Source organism: Rhinoraja longicauda, chromosome 3, assembly GCF_053455715.1.
Source record: "Rhinoraja longicauda isolate Sanriku21f chromosome 3, sRhiLon1.1, whole genome shotgun sequence".
Classification (NCBI taxonomy): domain Eukaryota; kingdom Metazoa; phylum Chordata; class Chondrichthyes; order Rajiformes; family Arhynchobatidae; genus Rhinoraja; species Rhinoraja longicauda.
The window spans coordinates 85,816,915-85,839,493 of record NC_135955.1 but is presented as its reverse complement, the minus strand read 5'-3'; the positions used below and the strand labels follow the sequence as shown (position 1 = coordinate 85,839,493).

At 44.0% G+C, this 22,579-nt stretch overlaps 1 protein-coding gene across 2 annotated transcripts in view; it reads left to right on the top strand.

Annotated features, from left to right (window-relative positions):
• Positions 1–15,776, top strand: part of LOC144592142 (ras-specific guanine nucleotide-releasing factor 2-like) — a 180,256-nt gene extending 164,480 nt beyond the window's left edge. For both annotated transcript variants that reach the window (XM_078396560.1, XM_078396559.1), the window contains 3 exons: positions 667–784; positions 4,783–4,851; positions 8,495–15,776. In XM_078396560.1, the coding sequence (XP_078252686.1) occupies positions 667–784; positions 4,783–4,851; positions 8,495–8,587 (280 nt within the window). In that variant the 3' untranslated portion in view covers positions 8,588–15,776. The remainder of the gene's footprint in view (positions 1–666; positions 785–4,782; positions 4,852–8,494) is intronic.
• Positions 15,777–22,579: the final 6,803 nt, after the last annotated feature.

Sequence of the window (22,579 nt, the reverse complement as noted above, 5' to 3'; positions counted from 1 at the left end):
GTCTGCACCCTTTATAATTTTAAATTCCATTATCAGATCTCTCCACACCATCTTCTGTTCCCAGGAGAAAAATCACAATGCGTTCAGTCAAATCACAAAGCTACAATCTCCTAACAATGAAAACGGTTTTGTGAAGGTTTTCAACACCCTCCACAGAACCCTTCACACTTTTCCTACCATGACACCACACTACATTTGCGACTTAGTTTATGAAGGGTCGTCAGAATTTGAGAGCTCTTTTTCGTCTAGAGATACAGCACGGTGACAGGCCCTTCAGCCCACTGAGTCCACATTGACCATCAATCGCCCGTTCACAGCAGTTCTACGTTATCCCACTGTTGCATCGGCTCCCTGCACACCAGGGGTAATATACAAAGGCTAATTAACCTACGAATCCACACGTCTTTGAGGAAACTGGAAACCCACACGGCCACAGGTAGAACAGGCAAACTCCACCCAGAGAGCACCCGGGGTCAGGATCGAACCTGGCTCTGTGGCGCTGTGAGGCAGTAGCTCGACCAGCTGCGCCACTGTGCCACCCGTGAAATCTGACTATTACCTAATTAATTATGAAGGAACTCCTCCAAAAATCAATCATCCGGTTTCCTCGCACATAATGTAAATTAATGATAGCCTTTTAATGTTATCTTATATGATCTTTTGCAGTTGTAATCCACCCTGTGTTCCCTACCTTGGGATGTATTTGACTGACCTCGCGTTTATAGAAGAGGGTACACCCAATTTCACTGATGAAGGTCTTGTAAACTTTTCCAAAATGAGAATGGTGAGTTTAATCAATAATATGCGATGACAGCCATTTTATTTTCATTAAAATGTAACAGTGTTTAAAGAAGGTTTGGAACTGCAGCCATGGACAGCTGTGTTATCCCACTTTCCCTCCACACAACGTGAATGAGTGAATGTTACTTTATTGTCACATGTGACGAGTCACAGTGATATTCTTTGTTTTACATCATCCAAGGTATGCAAAGAGTCACCACATAAAGGGCGTCGACAAAGTTACGAAGCTTACAAAGTTTTAGTTTTAGAGGCACAGCGCGGAAACAGGCCTTTCGGCCCACCGAGTACGCACCGACCAGCGATCCCCGCAGATTAACGCTATCCTACACACCCTAGGGACGGTTTACACATACACCAAGCCAATTAACCCACATGCCTGTACATTTTTGGAGTGTGGGAGGAAACCAAAGATCTCAGAGAAAACCCACGCGGTCACTGGGAGAACGTACAAACTCCGTATAGACAGCACTAGTAGTCAGGATCGAACCCGGGTGTCTGGCACTGCAAGTGCTGTAAGGCAGCAACTCTACCGCTGCACCACCATGGTCACCCTATTGATCATTCTATTATGGCACATGAACCAAATGGTCAGAAGTGTTCTTGATTTGGCTTAGGAGTTCCTGGAACCCAGCCACTTCAACATAAGCCAGGCAAAGTGGGTTCCTAACCTTCCCTTGTCCCATGCCAATGACCCCTTACAAGCACGTAGGCAGAGTCATTCACATTTTTCTTTAATTGGTTCATCGGATTTAGGCATCATTGCAGTCCAGCATTTACTTCCCATCAGTATTGTGCCTTGAGAAGGAACAGGTAAGAAATTCAGACCTTGTCAGCAAAACTAGGATTCCATAACAAAATCAAAAACTGTTTGCATGTGTGATTGCCTGGAAGCAAAATGCTTGCGTAATCACTGTCGTTTGCCAAGGGTGGGCATGTCCACAGGAAGTGAGCTGAGTGAGGATGGTATCATCAAAGAAGATAGACATAAAATGCCGGAGATAAAATTTAATCAGGAAGACAGTCAGACTGATCAGAAAACTAGGATGGGTGGGGGGGGGGGGGGGGGGGGGGGGGGGAGAGAGAGAAGGAAAGCAATGGTTACTTGTGGTTAGAGAAGTCAATGTTCATACCACTGGGTTATAAGCTACCCAGGCGAAATATGAGGTGTTTTTCCTCCAATTTGCACAAGGAGTGCAAGGAGACCCAGGACAGAAAGGTCAGTGTGGGAATGGGAGGGGGAGTTAAAGTGTTTAGCAACCGGGAGATCGTGTGGGTTCGGGCGGACTGAGCGGAGGTGTTCAGCGAAACGATCGCCGAGCCTGCGCTTGGTATATAGGAGATGATGGTGTCATCAATGCAGCCACTGTAATCTGTCTGCTGGTGGAAGAATTATTCACAAAGCCAGCACAGGCAACATTGGTAGAGAATTATTTCCATCACATGGAGTCAATCACACAGCAAGACAGGCAGTGGGGATTAAATCGTACGCATAGTGTACAAATCACTGGATGGATTTAAGAGAGAGTTGGATAGAGCTCTAGGGGCTAGTGGAATCAAGGGATATGGGGAGAAGGCAGGCACGGGGTACTGATTGTGGATGATCAGCCATGATCACAATGAATGGCGGTGCTGGCTCGAAAGGCCGAATGGCCTCCTCCTGCACCTATTTTCTATGTTTCTATAAAATCATGAAGGGAATTGATAGGGTGAATGCTTAGAGACTTTTAACCAGGGTAGGGGAATCAAGAACCAGAGGACATGGGTTTAAAAGGAAAGGAGAAAGATTCAATAGAAACCTGAGGGGCAACTTTTTCACTCAGAGGGTGGTGGGTATATGCAATGAGCTGCCAGAGGAGGTAGTTGGGGCAGGTACTATAACAGTATTTAAAAGACAGACACAAAACGCTCAACGGAACAGGCAGCATCTCTGGGGAAAAAGGAATGGGTGACATTTCTTCAGACTGAAAACGTTAAAAGACACGTGGACAGGTACATGGATAGGAAGGTTTAGAAGAATATGGGTCAAACGCGGGCAAACGGGACTAGCTTAGATGAGGCATCTTGGTCAGCATGGATGAGTTGGGCCGAGGGGCAGGTTTCCTTGCTGATTGAGAATAGGGAGGAGAATGCCTCACCATGGAGTCACCCTCAAAGCCAGTCTTGGCTACTGATGTCTGTGAGCTCCAATGTTAGTTATCGGGTAATACAGTGATACAGCGTGGAAACAGGCCCTTCGGCCCAACTTAGCCACACCAAACAACATGTCACATCTACACTAGTCCCACCTGCCCACGTTTGGCCCATATCCCCCTAAACCTGTCCTATCAATAGACAATAGACAATAGGTGCAGGAGTAGGCCATTCAGCCCTTCGAGCCAGCACCGCCTATCCATTTACCAATCTAAATATTTCTTAAACGTGGCAATAGTCCCAGCCTCAACTACCTCCTCCGGCAGCTTGTTCCGTACACCTACCTCCCTATGTGTTAAAAAAGTTACCCCTTAGGTTCCTATTAAATCTTTCCCCCTCGTCACCTTAAACCAATGTCCTCTGGATCTCGATTCCCCTGCTCTGGGCAAGAGATTCTGTGCGTTTATCCTTATTCCTTTTATGATTTTGTACACCTTTGTAAGATCATCCCTCATCCTTCTGCGCTCCAAGGAATAGAGTCCGTGCCTGCTCAGCCTCCTCCTATAGCTCAGGCCCTCAAGTCCTGGCAACTTCCTCGTAGCCTATCTCATTCCAAAATATTTCAATCTTTGTTGCCAGAAGGGAAGGAATCCCAAGGCCACAACATGCAGATTTTTTTGTATATCATTAGGTTCCCTGTATTTCCATTCCAACTTAAGGTTTATTGAACATTATCCATTTATTCAAATACACGGGCTGCAGGTATGTGTGGCAATTGTATGAGAATTTCCCTGTTTATCATCACAAGACGAGTCCCTACTGTGATTATACTAAACTTCTATATCGGCCAGGTAGCTGATGATACCATGTAGTTTGAAAAAAGCTGTGGTACTACTGCTGTGGTCTTTGCTACCAGGCTCTGGAGAAAGAGTGCAGAGAACACACTATAGGCCTTTCCATGATCCGTTCATGTTCATAAGTGATAGAAGCAGAATTAGGCCATTCAAGCCCATCAAGTCTATTCCGCCATTCAATCAGGGGGGAGAACAATGGACAATTGGGGAGGGTGGGAGAACAATGAGGACCCGGCGTGGGTGGGGGGGTGGGGGTGGGGGGGGGTGGGGGTGCTGTGGTGGGGGAGAACAGCAGGAGGAGCCGGCGTGCGTTGTAATTTGTCAGCGCTGTAGGTGGCTGTTGTTTGTATACATTGGGTATGCAAGCAAAGAATTTCACTGTGCCTAGTTACATGTGACAATAAAGTATTCCATGGCTGATCTATCTCTCCTTCTCAACCCCATTCTCCTGCCTTCTCCCCATATCCCCTGACACCCGTACTAATCAAGCGTCTGTCAATCTCCGCCTTAATAATATCCATTAACTTGGCCTCCACAGCCGTTTGTGGCAATGAATTCCACAGATTCACCACCCTCTGACTAAAGAATTTCCTTCTCCCATCTCCTTCCAAAAGGTTTGTTCTTTTATTCTGAGGCTGTGGCCTTTGGTCCCAGACTCTGCCACTAGTGGAAACATCCTCTGCACATCCACTCTGTCCCTGTGTTGGTGTTTCACCACTCTTGAATGTTCACCTTGTGTAAACAGAAAACAAATCTTAATACTGTTTGTTAGGGGGTATGGGGAGAAAGCAGGAACGGGGTACTGATTGAGAATGATCAGCCATGATCACATTGAATGGTGGTGCTAGCTCGAAGGGCTGAATGGCCTCCTCCTGCATCTATTGTCTATTGTCTATTGTCTATTGTTATAACCTTATTTCCAAATGTTTGATTTGTAGACTTATGATGCAATACATTTATTCTGTTCTTGCAACTGATGACTTTCTTTTTAACCTAGATATCACACATTATTAGGGAGATACGACAGTTCCAACAAACCCCGTATAGAATAGATCATCAACCAAAGGTAAAACTTTGTGTTCACGTTTACGTATCTATTTACATTGCCATTTTCATGACCAGTTTGAATCACTGGGATTGCATGTGACAATGATGCAAATTTAAACTAGACTTTGGGTTAGACTGTTTATATTACACCTGAACCCATCTTTCATGGGCTGATCCTTAGTTTGGATGCAACTGTGTTAACAATATTTAAGTGGCGGTCACAAAACATGTTCCAAGTTGCCAATTTTAGACATGATGCTAGAACATAAAATGACTTTTTCATTGAAAGGACAGTCAAATCAGAGGGCAGATTAGCACTCAATGTCCCCACCTAATTTAAAGTGGCTAATTGCACACCAGTGTCAATGTGCATGTTTAGACAGGAACCACATACTGGAGGTTGGTCAGTGAATCAGAATGTGATTTGGTTGCTGTGGTCTCGGATTGTAGCAGCCAATTTGGACAGCATTTGCACATATAAAACAAGCAGCAGGAAGTCACGATGCAGGTCTGTAGGACTTGTGTTTCGAGTATTGTGTGCGATTCTGGTCGCCCCATTACATAGACATAGAAAACATAGAAAATAGGTGCAGGAGGGGGCCATTCGACCCTTCGAGCTAGCATCGCCATTCATTGTGATCATGGCTGATCGTCCACAATTAGTAACCTGTGCCCAACTTCTCCCCATATCCCTTGATTCCACTTGCCCCCAGAGCTCTATCTAACTCTCTCTTAAATTCATCCAGTGATTTGGCTTCCACTGCCCTCTGTGGCAGAGAATTCCTCAAATTCACAACTCTGTGGGTGAAAAAGTTCCTTCTCACCTCAGTTTTAAATGGCCTCCCCTTTATTCTAAGACTGTGGCCCCTGGTTCAGGACTCCCCCATCATTAAGAATATTTTTCCTGCATGTAGCTTGTTCAGTCCTTTTATATTTTTATATGTCTCTATAAGATCCCCTCTCATTCTTCTAAACTCCAGTGAATACAAGCCTAGTCTTTTCAATCTTTCCTCATATGACAGTCCCGCCATCCCAGGGATCAATCTCGTGAACCTATGCTGCACTGCCTCAAGAATTGATTTGGAGTCTATGGAGAGGGTGCAGAGGAGGTTGACCAGAATGCTGTCTGGATTAGAGGCGTTCAGCTACAGGGAGAGGTTGGATAGGCTTGGATTGTTTTAGTCTTTACCTTTAGAGATATGGCGCAGCAACAGGCCCTTCGGCCCACCGAGTCCAGGCCGACCAGCAATCATCAGCAAGCACTATCCTACACACTAAGGATAATTTACAATTTTACCAAAGCCAATTTTACCTACAATCCCCCATGACTTTGGAGTATGGGAGGAAATCAGGGCACCCTGAGAAAAGCCAGGTGATCACGGGGAGAACGTACAAACTCCGTACAGCCTTGTCAAGATCGAACCAGGGTCTCTGACTCTATAACGCAGCAACTCTACCACTGTGCCACCCTCACCTCTGGATCGTCGGAGGCCGAGGATAGACTTGATAGAAGTATATACAATTGTGAGAGGCATAGATAAGGTAGACAAACTAAACCCTTTTCCCAGAGTTGAAATGTCCAACACTAGAGAGCATAGCTATAAGGTGAGAGGGGGAAGGTTTAGTGAAGATGTGTGGCGAAGGTTATTTTACACAGAGAGTGGCAGGGGCCTGGAACGCATTGCCTGGGGTGATGTTGGAGGCAGAAACTATAGTAGCGTTTAAGAGTTTTTTTGGATAGGCACATGGAAGCGCAGGGAATAGAGGGATATGGATCATGTACAGGCAGATGAGATCAGTTTAACCTGGCATCATGTTCAGCACACACATTGTGGGCCAAAGGGCCCGCTCCTGTGCTGTAACGTTCAATGCTCTATGTAAGAAGGGTACTGGTGTACTATAATTAAGCTACTCTTTTTAGAGATCTTGCACTTTGAGGGCTTTGTCACCTAGCAGTACCATTGCTAATTGAGGGAGTACATTGTTGCTACGGTCGGAGTGCAGCGTAGGTTCGCCAGGTTGATTCCTGGGATGGCGGGACTGACATATGATGAAAGAATGGATCGACTGGGCTTATATTCACTGGAATTTAGAAGGATGAGAAGGGATCTTATAGAAACATATTAAATTCTTAAGCGATTGGACAGTCTAGACGCAGGAAAAATGTTCGCCATGTTGGGGGAGTCCAGAACCAGGGATCACAGTGTAAGAATAAAGGGGCAGGCCATTTAGGATTGAGATGAGGAAAAACATTTTCCACCAGAGAGTTGTGAATGTGTAGAATGCCACAGAAAGCAGTGGAAGCCAATTCACTGGATGTTTTCAAGAGTGTTAGATTTAGCTCTTAGGGCTAACAGAATCAAGGGATATGGGGAGAAAGCAGGAACGGGGTACTGATTGTGGATGATCAGCCAGGATCATATTGAATAGTGGTGCTGGCTCGAAGGGCCACCTCCTGCACCTATTTTCTATGTTTCTATGTAATAGACAATAGACAATAGACAATAGGTGCAGGAGTAGGCCATTCAGCCCTTCGAGCCAGCACCGCCATTCAATGCGATCATGGCTGATCATTCTCAATCAGTACCCCGTTCCTGCCTTCCCCCCATACCCCCTCACTCCGCTATCCTTAAGAGCTCTATCCAGCTCTCTCTTGAAAGCATCCAACGAACTGGCCTCCACTGCCTTCTGAGGCAGAGAATTCCACACCTTCACCACTCTCTGACTGAAAAAGTTCTTCCTCATCTCCGTTCTAAATGGCCTACCCCTTATTCTTAAACTGTGGTTTAGGTACTGAAGGTACTGAAGCTATAAGCTGAGAAACATGTTAAAGTGAATGGGAGAATCCTTCACAAGTGTAAAATCCACTGGAAAGCAGTTTCTCTTTGCGGAAAGATTATTATTTATGTTCCAGCTTCATTTTGACCAGAGTATTTCCTCAGCCATTGATTGTTTCTAGATAATCTGTTCAATGAAATACTGTACAGGTCCTCCCCATGTTATATATAGACAGTTTACGGGCATCCTTGCATATGGATGAGTTTCAAATATTGTTAAATACAAAAGACCTACGTATGTACATGCATTTGTTCCTACAATTGGAAGAACTAGTTACCTCTCTCTCCACTTTTAGTAATCGTTCTTCATTATCAGTCCATAAGATATACAGGAACCGAATTAGGCCATTTGCCCATTCGAGTCTGCTCCGCCATTCAATTATGGCTAATCTATTATTCCCTCTCAAAACCCTATTCTGCTGCCTTCTCCCCGCAAACTTTGATGCCCTTACTAATCAAGAAACTATCAATCTATGTTTTAAAAATACCCAATGACTTGGCCCCCACAGCCATGAATTCCACGGATTCGCCTCCCTCTGGCTAAAGAAAATCCTCCTCACTTTCATTCTGAAGATACGTCCTTTTATTCTGAGGCTGTGCCCTCTGGTCCTGGACTCTCCCACTGTGCCATGTCCTTTCGATGGCATTCATCACAATACTGTGGAGGAATGAATACCATATTGAGTGATTGTCTGTACTTACTGACGCGTATAAAATCGACTTACAAGCAAACGTAAAAACAGAACCCAGGGCCAGCCTGTATACTTACTTTACTATTGTTCCTTGAGTTACTGTCTTTGACCATTTACGTGTTTCATATTGTAGGTCATTCAGTACTTACTTGACAAAACAATTATTATGGATGAAGACACATTGTATGAGCTCTCCTTAAAAATTGAACCCAGGCTTCTTGCATGAGAGGCGGCATTTTTTGTGTGGCTGCAGAGGTGCAGCCGCTTAGTGTAACAACCCGGAGTTGTGCTATGCCCCTTGGAGTGTGACTTATCTACCCAAGGAAAAGGTGAGCTTGAGATTTCCTAAGGAAAGGACGGAAAGTTACAGGAAAATTGCTTGCCTATCGCAGACTGGAAGATGGTGAACTACTGCTTGGGATGAATGATATTCGGGATAACTTAATGTTCCGGGAAGAATGCTTCAGCGGAACGGAAAAAGGGATGAAGTTAAAATGGAAGTTAATACTTATCAATTTTTTTAATAAAATGCGATGGTCACATCACACCACACCACAGTGTGCAGAACTTGATGTTGAGCATTGAGACAAATGGAGCTTAGGCGATCAAGTTATTTTCTTCGTAGGAACCATTGTGGTAGTAAGCAGCCTAATTGGTTTTGGGGCTTATCAGACTTGTGTGGGGCAGGGGTGTTGTGTTACCTGTCCATCTACGAGTCACAAAACGGGAAAGACTTCCAAAGTCTCCAAGCAAAATTCATTTTTAATCATCATTTTGGAGGAATCCATTGTTAGTGATGCAGAGGAGACAATGAAGTGGCATCGCAGTTCTTCGAGGCTGAAGAAGCTCAGACCTCAGTTGAAAAGATTCCGATATCCAAGTAAAGACAGAAGATAATTCTAATGACATGAGTTTAAAACAAAAAAGATCTGCTTCCCACAACATCACAGCTTTCACATGCGCCTGGAACCATTCTTAAAATTACATGTCACACCAAAATACTGACTTAAAGGTAATCACAACGTGACTGTTCTTCAACAGCCCTCAGCTTTGTAGGTTGTATTTTGAAATGTTCTGTAATAACTTTCTCAGTGAAACGTTGGATGTTTTTTAATATGTACTAATATTTAATCACTTCTTGTTTGAGTTGCACAAAGCATTGTGTTGTGCTGCTTTCCCCCCCCCCCCTGTGTTTTCTGTGTCTAACGTCCTTTAAATGTCCCAGTGATCTGAAATCATCGCTCTTACCGTAAATGAAAAGGTTGGAGTAAATAACCGATTACTGACTAGCAATATTTTGAAACACTTTCCTGGAATAATCAAGAATTTCAAATGGTACTAATAATGCATATGCTTTTTCTTCAAAACTGATTATTTGGAAACAGATTGATCCTCAGTGTAAAAGATTATGCTCAAGACTGACTTCTACAAAATCCCATCTTAAAAAGGTTATTTTAAACATGGATTTGTGGCAACTCCTGAGAGTTAAGCCACTCCTCTTGCTACAAATTGATTCAATGAACAATGAATGACTGTGACCCATTTCAAATACTTAATTCGTTGGAAACACACTTAGAATGATATCTTTACTGCAGCAATTACTATTATCTTTGTAGTTAAAGTTGGATAGTTTCACGTGCAGCATTTGTAGAAAATATTTCACAATTTCTAGCTGTATAAATGTAAATAAAGTCATAGAGTGATACAGTGTGGAAACAGGCCCTTCGGCCCAACTTACCCACACTGACCAACAATGTCCCAGCTACACTCGTCCCACCTGCCTGAGCTTGGTCCATATCACTCCAAACCTGTCCTATCCATGTACCTGTCTAACTGTTGTTAAACATTGCAATAGTCCCTGCCTCGACTACCTCCTCTGACAGCTTGTTCCATACACCCACCATCCTTTGTGTGAAAAAGTTACCCCTCAGATTCCTATTAAATCTTTTCTCCTTCGCCTTAAACCTATGTCCTCTGGTCCTCGATTCACCTACTCTGGGCAAAAAACTCTGTGCATCTACCCGATCTATTCCTCTCATGGATTTTATGCACCTCTATAAGATCATGCCTCATCCTCCTGCGCTCCAAGAGATAGAGACCCAGCCTAAATCATTATGAATTAACCTTAATCCAGGCCAGCTGCTTCTGATTTGTGGAAAATATGGTACTAGCTTGGAGATTCAATTGTTTTGTTTCAGGTGAGTGACGTTACAAAGAGTTATCATTATATTTTACGGACAATAAATTTGACACGAAGGCAAGTTCAAAACTAGGGCGCCTTTAATTAATAAATGCTCAGGGAATCAAATTGTTAATGTACTGAAGTCAACTAGTTACAGGTAATACTAATTTTAACAACTTTTTATTGGATTAAGTTAAGCAGCTACAATTGATGGATCTGAATGTTTTAGTTATGTGCTTATGATCCAAAGCTACCAATTAATTAATGACCCCAAAGACTACAATGTCTCACATTGAAAGCCTGTTAGACAATGTTGTCACAGCAACCAAGTGGGTAACCATTTAATGGCGCTCTCAAACGTGACAGAATGTAAGGCAACCTGATATAAATTTGAAAAATGAATGGAGCTTACTGTTTATTAGGAAGAATTTTAACGTGAGAGTGGTGACTTAAATTTGGCAATAGTGTTAGTGCATCCAGATACCAGCTGTAATGCCTTGTTATAGACTCTTTCGTTCTTTCTGCAATCATAGTCTACTTGGAAGTCATGCCAGCATTTTGCAGACTCTTCGATATGATGATCTGACTGTGTCTCACCTCTCTATGGAAGGAAGAACCATATGAGGAGAATGGAGGGGAGATTGGAAACTGAGAATAAAGAGAGAATGCAAAGTACAGATGCAGGTATAGGTTCGCTCATTTAAGTCAGTAATATGAGTGCAGTCTGGGCAATGCAGGACAACTTACTGCCTGGTGGCGGAAGTTTAAATGTAAGCTATGCAGAAAACTAAGAACATCCCTGTTTCCACCATCTTTATCTTAAATCTTTCGCCTTATGATTCAGTTTCCACCCAGGAAATAGCCCGCTGATCCAGCTCCTGATTGCACTGGCCCATTCATACTTTGAACAGTGCAGCACCTGAACAGGCCCTTCGGCCCACAATGTCTGTGCTGAACATAATGCCAAGGTGAACTAATCTTGTACGTACGTTCTCCCCGTGACCTGTGTGGGTTTTATCCAAGATCTTCGGTTTCCTCCCACACTCCAAAGATGTACAGGTTTGCAGGTTAATTGGCTTGGTATAATAATAAAATTGTCCCTAGTGTGTGTAGGGTAGTGTTAATGTGTGGGGATCGCTGGTCGGTGTGGACTCAATAGACAATAGAATAGACAATAGAAAATAGGTGCAGGAGAAGGCCATTCGGCCCTTCGAGCCAGCACCACCATTCAATGTGATCATGGCTGATCATTCTCAATCAGTACCCCGTTCCTGCCTTCTCCCCATACCCCCTGACTCCGCTATCCTTAAGAGCTCTATCTAGCTCTCTCTTGAATGTATTCAGAGAATTGGCCTCCACTGCCCTCTGAGGCAGAGAATTCCACAGATTCACAACTCTCTGACTAAAAAAGTTTTTCCTCATCTCTGTTCTAAATGGCCTACCCCTTATTCTTAAACTGTGGCCCCTGGTTCTGGACTCCCCCAACATTGGGAACATGTTTCCAGCCTCTAACGTGTCCAACCCCTTAATAATTTTATACGTTTCGATAAGATCCCCTCTCATCCTTCTAAATTCCAGTGTATACAAACCTAGTCGCTCCAGTCTTTCAACATATGACAGTCCCACCATTCCGGGAATTAACCTAGTAAACCTACGCTGCATGCCCTCAATAGCAAGGTTATTTGGCCCGGTGGGCCAAAGGGCCTGTTTCCGCGTTGTATCTCTAAAGTAAACTAAACTCATCTGCCTGCACATGACCCATATCCATCCATCCCTTTCTTATCCTGTGCCGATCTAAAAACCTTTTAGATGCCACCATTGTATCTCCTTCCATGACCACATCTGGCAGTTCGTTGCAGGCACCCATTTGTGCAAAAAAAAACTTGCCCCACACATCTCCTTTAAACATTGCCCCACTCACCTTAAAGCTGTGCTCTCACATCTTTGACATTTCCACCCTGGGGAATTCTGCACCCTCTCCATACACTCCCAGCAGAGATAAGGCAGTGGAGTGGAAGCTGATACAAGGTATTTCAAACAGTAACTTTATGGGAAACTGAAAATTTCCAGACAGTCCCTAGAATGGCCTGCAACTGTATCAGTGGTCAAAATCCTGAAATTCCCTCACCTGAATGTATTCATCTTTAGCACAACGATTATATTGATTAAAAGGAAACAACTAATCATAAAACAGTTTATAATGCAAAGAAAACCTATTTTCAATGCATATAATAGGGGCATCAAGTTCAAATGGAGCACAAAAACAGAACATAAATGAAGCACAGGTTATTTGATTAGATTTAGATTTAGATTTAGAGATACAGCGCAGAAACAGGCCCTTCGGCCCACCGGGTCCGCGCCGCCCAGCGATCCCCGCACATTAACACTATCTTACACCCACTAGGGACAATTTTTACATTTGCCCAGCCAATTAACCTACAAACCTGCACATCTTTGGAGTGTGGGAGGAAACCAAAGATCTCGGAGAAAACCCACGCAGGTCACGGGGAGAACGTACAAACTCAGTACAGATGGCACCCGTAGTCAGGATCGAACCTGAGTCTCCGGCGCTGCATTCGCTGTAAGGCAGCAACTCTACCGCTGCGCCACCGTGCTGCCCTAAACTAACCTATGTTGGTATTTATGATCTACCTGAATCTGCGCCACTCAGATTCATCTATCTCCATCACTATAATCATCCACTTCCTTATGCCTCCCTTAAAGACATCATTTGGCTGAACTATCCACTGTGGAAATGACTTCCTTGCTAAAGTAGTTCCTTCCTGAATTCTCAACAAAATTTCCTAAGGATAGTTTTAAGTCGAGGGTCTCTAACTTTGGTTGCAAATGGAACTATCTTTTACACTTTTTTATCAATTTAAAAAAAAAACCTTTAATGATCTCCATCCAACAATCCCTTCTCCATTGGAAAGTGACCAAGTATGTTTAGCATTTTCTGTTAGTATCAAACTTAAAGTGCTTGTATCATCCTTGTAAGCCCTTCCTGCATCTTTTCCTGAGCCTCTAAACCATTTTTATACCCGGTGATGAAAATGTACACCATATTCCAGGTGTTGGCACTTTAAAGGTTTGGTATAAGGTTAGCACATCTGTGAGTTTATTTTTCTGAATTCCCTTGGATTTTATGCAATGTACAATCACCACCGCATTTTTCCTGGTTTAGTTTAGTTTTGTTTAGAGATACAGCGTGGAAATAAGCCCTTTGGTCCACCGAGCCCACGTCGACCATCAATCGCCTGTGCACTGTACACATGTTCTATGTTATCCCAGTTTCGCATCTTGCACACAAGGGGCAATTTACAGAAGCCAATTAACCTACAAACCTGAGATGGACACAAAATGCTGGAGTTACTCAGTGAGACAGACAACATCTCTGGAGAAAAATAATGGGTATTCCCTCTCTCCAGAGATGCTGCCTGAACCGCTGAGTTACTCCAGCATTTTGTGTCTGTCTTTGGTTTAAACCAGCATCTGCAGTTCCTCCATACACATAACATTCAAACCTGCACGTCTTTAGAATGTGGCAGGAAACCTGAGCACCCGGACAAAACTCCACACGGTCACAGGGAGAACGTACAGACACCGCACAGACAGCACTCGTACTCTTGGGTCTCTGGCGCTGAGAGGCAGCAGCACCGCTTGGCACCCTGGTCTTATGATGCTTTTGTAGAAAAGCACTTACGTTCAAAGATTATGGAGGAATTACATAGAAACATAGAAAATAGGTGCAGGAGGAGGCTATTTGGCCCTTTGAGCCAGCACCGCCATTCATTGTGATCATGGCTGATCATCTACAATCAGTAACCTGTGCCTGCCTTCTCCCCATATCCCTTGATTCCACTAGCCCCTAGAGCTCCATCGAACTCTCTTTAAAATTCATCTAGTGAAGTGGCCTCCACTGCCTTCTGTGGCAGAGAATTCCACAAATTCACAACTCGCTCCTCTGCTTAATTTGGTGCCTGATTCTTCAACCTGAAAGACCCAGATACAAGGCCTAATGACAATTTGGTGCCTGATTCTTCAACCTGAAAGACCCAGATACAAGGCCTAATGACAATTTCCGTTCTGGACGTCCTTATGTTGCTAAATCTTCATTTAGCACAACTAAAGGAAACTGAGGTGTGAATATCTGCCCAACATCCTCGTGCCCTGCAAAGGCAGAATGTTGCAGACGTTGCAAATACGAAATAAAAACAGAAAATGACAGAAATAGTCAGCAGCAGCACCTGCGGAGAGAGGAGCCGAGCTAAAATGACAGGTGACGAACCTTTTAGAAATAAAAGTTGTAGGGCAAGGGAGGAGGGTGAGTGAGATCTGGTGGATTGCATTGAGTTGGGACAATTATCTAGTTTAGTTTAGTTTATTGTCACGTGTAACGAGGTACATTGAACAGCTTTTGTAGCGTGCTAACCAGTCAGCGGAAAGACAATAGATGATTACAATCGAGTCATTCACAGTATATAGATACATGATGAACGCAATAACGTGATCGCATTGAATGGCGGTGCTGGCTCGAAGGGCTGAATGGCCTACTCCTGCACCTATTGTCTATTGTCTATTGACTAACGTTTAGTGCAAGATAAAGCCAGTAACGTCCGATCAATGATAGTCCAAGGTTCTCCAATGAGATGGTAGCTCAGGACTGCTCTCTGGTTGTGGTAGGATGGTTCAGTTGCCAGATAACAGCTGGGAAGAAACTCTCCCTGAATCTAGAAGTCTACGTTTTATATACCTTTTCCCCGATGGGAGAGGGGAGAAGAGGGAGTGAGAGGGGAGAAGAGGGAGTGGGAGGGGAGAAGAGGGAGTGAGAGGGGAGAAGAGGGAGTGGGAGGGGAGAGGAGGGAGTGCAGAATCCATCAGATTAACAAAGGGGAAGAGCAAACAGCAATTTATGTGAAAACGTAGAAATAAAGAATTACAGGTGCTAGTTAAAGCACAAAAGGACACAAAGTGCTGGAGTCACTCAGCAGGCCAGGTCAGTAACTTCTGACCTACGTGACGTTACGGGTCTGAAGAAGGGACTCGACCCAAAACGTAACCTATCCACGTTTTCCAGAAATGCTGCCTGACCTGCTGCGTTACTCCAGCAATTTGTGTCCTTTTAACAATTGGTGTTGTGTTGACCTGCCTGATTTCTCACCAAAATCGAGCCTGATCTCAGTAGTGTTGACGGTGGAGAAAAGCAGTTCTCAGAAAGCAAGGACAAATGATGGTGGGATGGGATGGGATGGGATGGGATGGGATGGGATGGGGGGGTGTGAGCGGAGCGTGGTTTATTTTGTGTGGAGGGGCTCGGGAGTCAGCGTTTGTGGAGTGGGCTTCAAAACAGTTCCAACCGTTCCTTTGCTGTCTCAGGACAATGTAGAAGTAGGGAAGAACCAGTCTCTTCACACTAATGGACTCAGGAAAATAGGTACTTGGTGAAGTAGAAATAACATGGAAAAAAGTCTTACATTTTAAACATAAATCATCTCATGCAAAGATGTGTTTTGCAAAATTATTTATTGGTAGAATATTAGGTGATACAATCGTGAAAATAATGACATCGATTATTTCAGGATTATTTATAGCTTAAATAACTTGCGTCATTTTAGAAAAAAAATCGTTTTTTAAAGTTAATCTCAATAGTCAATAGTCGTTTATTTGTCACATACACATAAATGTGTAGTGAAATGAAACATTACCCGCAGTTCAACAATAAGACCAATAAGAATAATCAATAAAAATGCAATAACACATACAATCATAAACTAACACCAACGAAAGAAACATCCATCACAGTGAGTCTCCTCCAGTCCCTCCTCACTGTGATGGAAGGCCAGAATGTCTTTTTCTCTTCCCCTGCCGTCTTCTCCCGCGGTCAGGCTGTTGGAGTTGCCACGTCGGGGCTCCCGACATTGAAGCCCCCGCCGGGCAGAGAAAAATCCCGCGGCCTATTTCAGGCCGTGCCAGACGGTGAAAGGTCCACGGCGGGCCGACCCAAGCCCCGTGATTTGGGGCGGGCAAAGACGCTGTCGCTGTCGCTGCCGGAGCTCCCGATGTCGGCCCCCACCCAGGGGCCTGCGGGCTTCCGATGTCCATGCGGCTGAAGCCTCCGGAGACGAGTCACAGCCGCTCCCGCAGCATCCGAAGGCGGCCAGCGCCGCAGGTGGTGAGTCCGGGCAGCGGGCTCTGCGAACCAGAGCCCCAGGTGGTCCCAGGTGCATGGCCGGTGGTAGGCCGCAGCGGGAACGGAGACACGACACAGAAACAAATGTCGCGTCTCCGTTCGGGAGAGACAATGTTACAGTTCCCGTTCCCTCCCCCCCACCCCCACATAACACAAACACTACACCATATTAAAACTACAATTCATACAAAAACAACAAAAAGCACAAAAGACAGACGGACTGCAGGCAAGCCGCAGCTGCGAGTAATCTGAATGATTTCTTTCTGGATACAATAGAAACAAGCCTACTAATTTCCCTACTCTTTCATAAATATCTTGACTTTCCTCCATATTTCAAATAACTAAGGTTTCTAAATGTGTAGGAAAATAACTGCAGATGCTGGTACAAATCGAAGGTATCACAAAATGCTGGAGTAACTCAGCAGGTCAGGCAGCAGCTTGGAGAGAAGGAATGGGTGACGTTTCGGGACAAGACCCTTCTTCAGTCTGAAGAAGGGTCTCGACCCGAAATGTCACCCATTCCTTCTCTCCAAGATGCTGCCTGACCTGCTGAGTTACTCCAGCATTTTGTGATACCTAGGTTTCTAAATGTTCTGATGGACCTTCACTTCAATCGAGGATCAATAAAAGAATATTTCAGTTCCACAGAGTGAATTCAAACTAAGCACATTTGTTGTTTTCAGTTATTTCAAATAAACCCTTGGAAATTAAATTGTTGAAGTGTCACTTTATCTAAAAAGCCAAAATGAAACTAATACTTTTGTGTTCACTTCTATCTGAGTCAGTGTTATGTTATGTTGGATATTTCCTTTGTAGTCTGTACTGAAATAAACTCAAGGTAAAATATTTATTTGTTAGGGATGCATCTTTCAAGATTCAGTTTGGAATGTGTGTTGTGAGATTTAAAAAATATATATTATTGAATATATAAAAGTTTACTTCAGACTGCATTGTATGATTAAGAGAAACATGTTCCAAGAACCTCAGAGATTCTTTTAAAGCAAAATCTTTAGAAAGTCAGATTACACAATACCAAGATGTCAGCTGTAGTTTAACCATTAATATTAAGTACATTCAGTCGGTGTGCTTTTATTATATTGTTCAGTGTGCTAAATTTTAAACGGTAGATATCCACACTGTAAAATTTGTTTAAAGTGATATATTTTTGATGATTCCAGATTAAGTAAACTTTAGAAATTCCGAAACGATCTGTGATAAAAAAAGGGATGATGTTAATGGAGAATCGAATTAATGGTATCCATTTCATTTGTCAAATTGTCCTTCACCCAAAATTGCAAAGAGCATCATTTTGATGTTTATCATAGTACACATGATGGATATTCAAACTGCTGATTGTTTCAGCATGTACCATAAGCATGACCTTTATCCTATAACAATATGATCATTTTGTTAATGAGTGAATGCAAGTTAGAAGCTAGACTCTGAGACGTCATTAAATGCTGGTAATTTTCTGTCGTTGTACAACATTTTAGTCAGTGCATCGTACAATGTTAGATTCTATGCCGGGCTTAAAAATGATTAAAGTGCACGTCTTAACAGATTGTACGATACCTTGAACTGTACATTAAATGTAAGTTGAATTGTACAAATTATAGCATGAAATTGTACAGATAATTGATCCTTGCATATAAAATAAATGCTTGCCTTTTGCTAGGTAGCATTAGATTTTGCTTATTCAGTGTCAATTTTATTATTAATCTGTTATAACTTTTTAATGAAAAATATAAATGGTACACCCATACACAACCACCCATACACATGATACAAGCAATAAGGTAGGCATGGTATAACAATGAATGTGATTACAATCATGTTTCCTTGGTTGTGTAGCAGCTTTTGAAGCAATGTTCTGATGACTGACTGAGGCGAGGGGCTCACAGGGTGGCACGGTGGGGCAGCGGTAGAGTTGCTGCCTTATAGCGCCAGGGACCCGGCTTCGATCCTGACTACGGGTGCGGTCTGCACAGAGTTTGTACGTTCTCCCTGTGACCTGCGTGGGTTTTCGCCGAGATCTTTGGATTCCAGCCATACTCCAAAGGAATACAGGTTTGTCGGTTAATTGGCTTGGTATAAATGTAAATTGTCCCTAGTGTGTGTGGGATAGTGTTAATGTGTGGGTCGGTGTAGACTAAAAATAACATCAGGGGTGTAAAATCATGAGGGGAAGAGACTGGTTGAATGCCCCCAGACTTTTCTTCGGGTTTGGGAAATCAAGAACTAGAGGGCAAAGGTTTAAGGTGTGTGGGGAAAGATTTAATAGGAAGCTGAGGGGCAATTTTTTTGCACAGATGAGGGCGGGTATATGGAACGAGTTGCCAGAGGAAGTGGTTGAGGCAGGTTCTATAACAATATTTAAAAGACACTTGGACAGGTACATGGATAGGAAAGGTTTAGTGGGATATGGGCCAAACACGGGCAGGTGGGACTAGTGTATTTGGGGCATCTTGGTCGGTGTGGACGAGTTGGGCCAATGAGTCTGAAGAAGGGTCTCAACCCGAACCGTCACCCATGCCATCTCCCAGGAGATGTTACCTGTCCCGCTGAGTTACTCCAGCATTTTGTGTCTATCTTAATTGGACCAATGAGCCTGTTTCCGTGGTTGAGGCATTTACAATATCATCATTTAAAAGACACTTGGACAGATCAACAGATTGGAAAGGTTTAGATATGGGTCAAACTCAAGGGAAATGGGACTAGCTTAGCTGGCCATCTTGGTCAGCATGAACAAGTCGGGCTGATGGACCTGCTTCCATGCTGCATGACAATATGATCAGATTAATTATTGTTTTGGGGCAGTTCAAGACAAATGGATCTTAAAATAAACCCCAGGACTTTACAAATTAAATATTTTTTCATACAAAGGGAAAATAAAAATCTGGTGTAACCTCTTGAAAGCAGTAGAGCTTGGGTAATTGAAATTGTCAGAACTAAGATTATACTCCTAGGATAGACTCAAAGTGCTGGAGTAACTCAGCGGGTCAGGCAGCATCTCTGGAGAAAATAGATAGGGGACGTTTCTGGTTGGGACCCTTCTTCAGACTGATTGTAGAGCTGTAGGGCTGGCAACAGATGACCTCAGACAGGGTAGTTCCCCTGTCGGCCATTGTTGGCTAGGGGCAGTGTGATCCTAAGAGGGATGCATCTTGCAAACTGTGGAACTGGTTAAGTGACTTTTAGTGGTGGGAGGGAGATGGGGGGAGTGAGGGGAGGAGGGATGGGAGTGTGTGTAGAAGTCTCCTAAAATTGGAGAATTCAACGTCGCCGCCAGAGATGCTGCCTGACCCGTTGAGTTACTCCAGCACTTTGTGTCTATCTTTGGTATAAACCAGCATCTGCAGTTCTTTCCTACACAAGGGTGGTTGGTATATGGAATGAGCTGCTAGAGGAGGTAGTTGAGGAAGGGACTATCACAAAGTTTAAAAAACAGTTGAACAGGTACATGGATGGGATAGGTTTAGAGGGATATGGAGCAAACGCAGCCAGGTGGGACCTGTGTAGACGGGCCATGTTGCTCAGCATGGGCAAATAGGCCAAAGGGCCCATTTCCACTCTGTCTCCATGTATCTGAGTACCAGTGCAATTCGAATGTCTGTTCCATTCGGCCCTTCAAGCCAGCACCGCCATTCAATGTGATCATGGCTGATCATTCTCAATCAGTACCCCGTTCCTGCCTTCTCCCCATACCCCCTGACTCCGCTATCCTTAAGAGCTCTATCTAGCTCTCTCTTGAATGCATTCAGAGAATTGGCCTCCACTGCCTTCTGAGGCAGAGAATTCAGGTACAAAGCAGACTGTGAAACATCAGAGGACAGATAAGAGACCTCCCCATGGCATTGTTGCCCAGGTTTGACTGGACATGGCATCATTCTTAATCTGACAATTCCTCTTTAGTTTAAAAAAAACAAAATACATACCTTCCTAACCAAACCACCCCCTCCCCAGGTACTTTCCCCTGCAACCGCAGGAGATGCAACACCTGTCCCTTTACCTCCCCTCTCGATTCCATCCAAGGACCCTATTCACTGGAGTTTAGAAGGATGAGAGGGATTCACTGGAGTTTAGAAGGATGAGAGGGGATCTTATAGAAACATATAAAATTATAAAAAGGACTGGATAGGCTAGATGCAGGAAAAATGTTCCCAATGTTGGGCGAGTCCAGAACCAGGGGCCACTGTCTTAGAATAAAGGGGAGGACATTTAAAACTGAGGGGAGAAGGAACTTTTTCACCCAGAGAGTTGTGAATTTGTGGAATTCTCTGCCACAGAGGGCAGTGGAAGCTAAATCACTGGATGGATTTAAGAGAGAGTTGGATAGAGCTCTAAGGACTAGTGGAATCAAGGGATATGGGGAGAAGGCAGGCACGGGTTATTGATTGTGGACAATCAGCCATGATCACAATGAATGGTGGTGCTGGCTCGAAGGGCCGAATGGCCTCCTCCTGCAGCTATTTTCTATGTTTCTATGACCCAAACAGTCTTTCCAGGTGAGGCAGAGGTTCACCTGCACCTCCTCCAACCTCATCTATTGTATCCACTGTTCCAGATGTCAACTTCTCTACATCGGTGAGACCAAACGCAGGCTCGGCGATCGTTTCGCTCAACACCTTCGCTCAGTCCGCCTTAACCAACCTGATCTCCCGGTGGCTTTGCACTGCAACACCTCCTCCCACTCCCAGTCTGACCTTTCTGTCATGGGCCTCCTCCAGTGTCATAGTGAGGCCCATCGCAAATTGTAGGAACGGCACCTCATATTTCGCCTGGGCAGCTTGCAACCCAGCGGTATGAGCATTGACTTCTCTAACTTTAGATAGCTCCTCTGTCCCTCTCTTCCCCTCCCCCTTCCCAGATCTCCCACTATCCTCCTGTCTCCACCTATATCCTTTCTTTGTCCCACCCCCCCCCCCCGACATCAGTCTGAAGAAGGGTCTCGACCCGAAACATCACCCATTCCTTCTCTCCAGAGATGCTGCCTGACCCACTGAGTTATTCCAGCATTTTGTGATACCTTCGATTTGTACCAGCATCTGCAGTTATTTTCCTACATAAAATACATACCCAGGTCAGGATATTTTAAAAATAACTTGTGATTTTTTTTAATTTAAAATTATATTTTAAATAATGAGAATAAATTCTGTTACAATTATTTAAACAAAAATAAACAAAGTAAGTTAAAACAACTTGTAATGATGCAGCACCATTCAAATGAATGAGATCGTCACATAAGGTCATAAGTGATAGGAGTAGAATTAGGCCATTCGGCCCATCAAGTCTACTCCACCACTCAATCATAGCTGATCTATCTCTCCCTCCTAATCCCATTCTCCTGCCATCTCCCCATAACATCTGACACCCGTACTGTGGAATTATCTGCCTCAGAAGGCAGTGGAGGCCAATTCTCTGAATGCATTCAAGAGAGAGCTGGATAGAGCTCTTAAGGATAGCGGAGTCAGGGGGTATGGGGAGAAGGCAGGAACGGGGTACTGATTGAGAATGATCAGCTATGATCACATTGAATGGTGGTGCTGGCTCGAAGGGCCGAATGGCCTCCTCCTGCACCTATTGTCTATTGTCTAATCAAGAATCTATCTATCTCTGAATCATCCACTGACTTGGCCTCCACAGCCTTCTGTCGCAAAGAATTCCACAGATTCCCACCCTCCGACTAAATTTCTCTTCATCTCCTAAAAGAACATCCTTTGTATGCCAAAAGCATTCAAGTGCATTGAATTTTCAGCTTACCATGTCCTGGAGCCCTTGCTAGAAGCTATGGGCAGAAGGACAGTTGGGAGATGTAGGAAAGAACTGCAGATGCTGGTTTACACTGA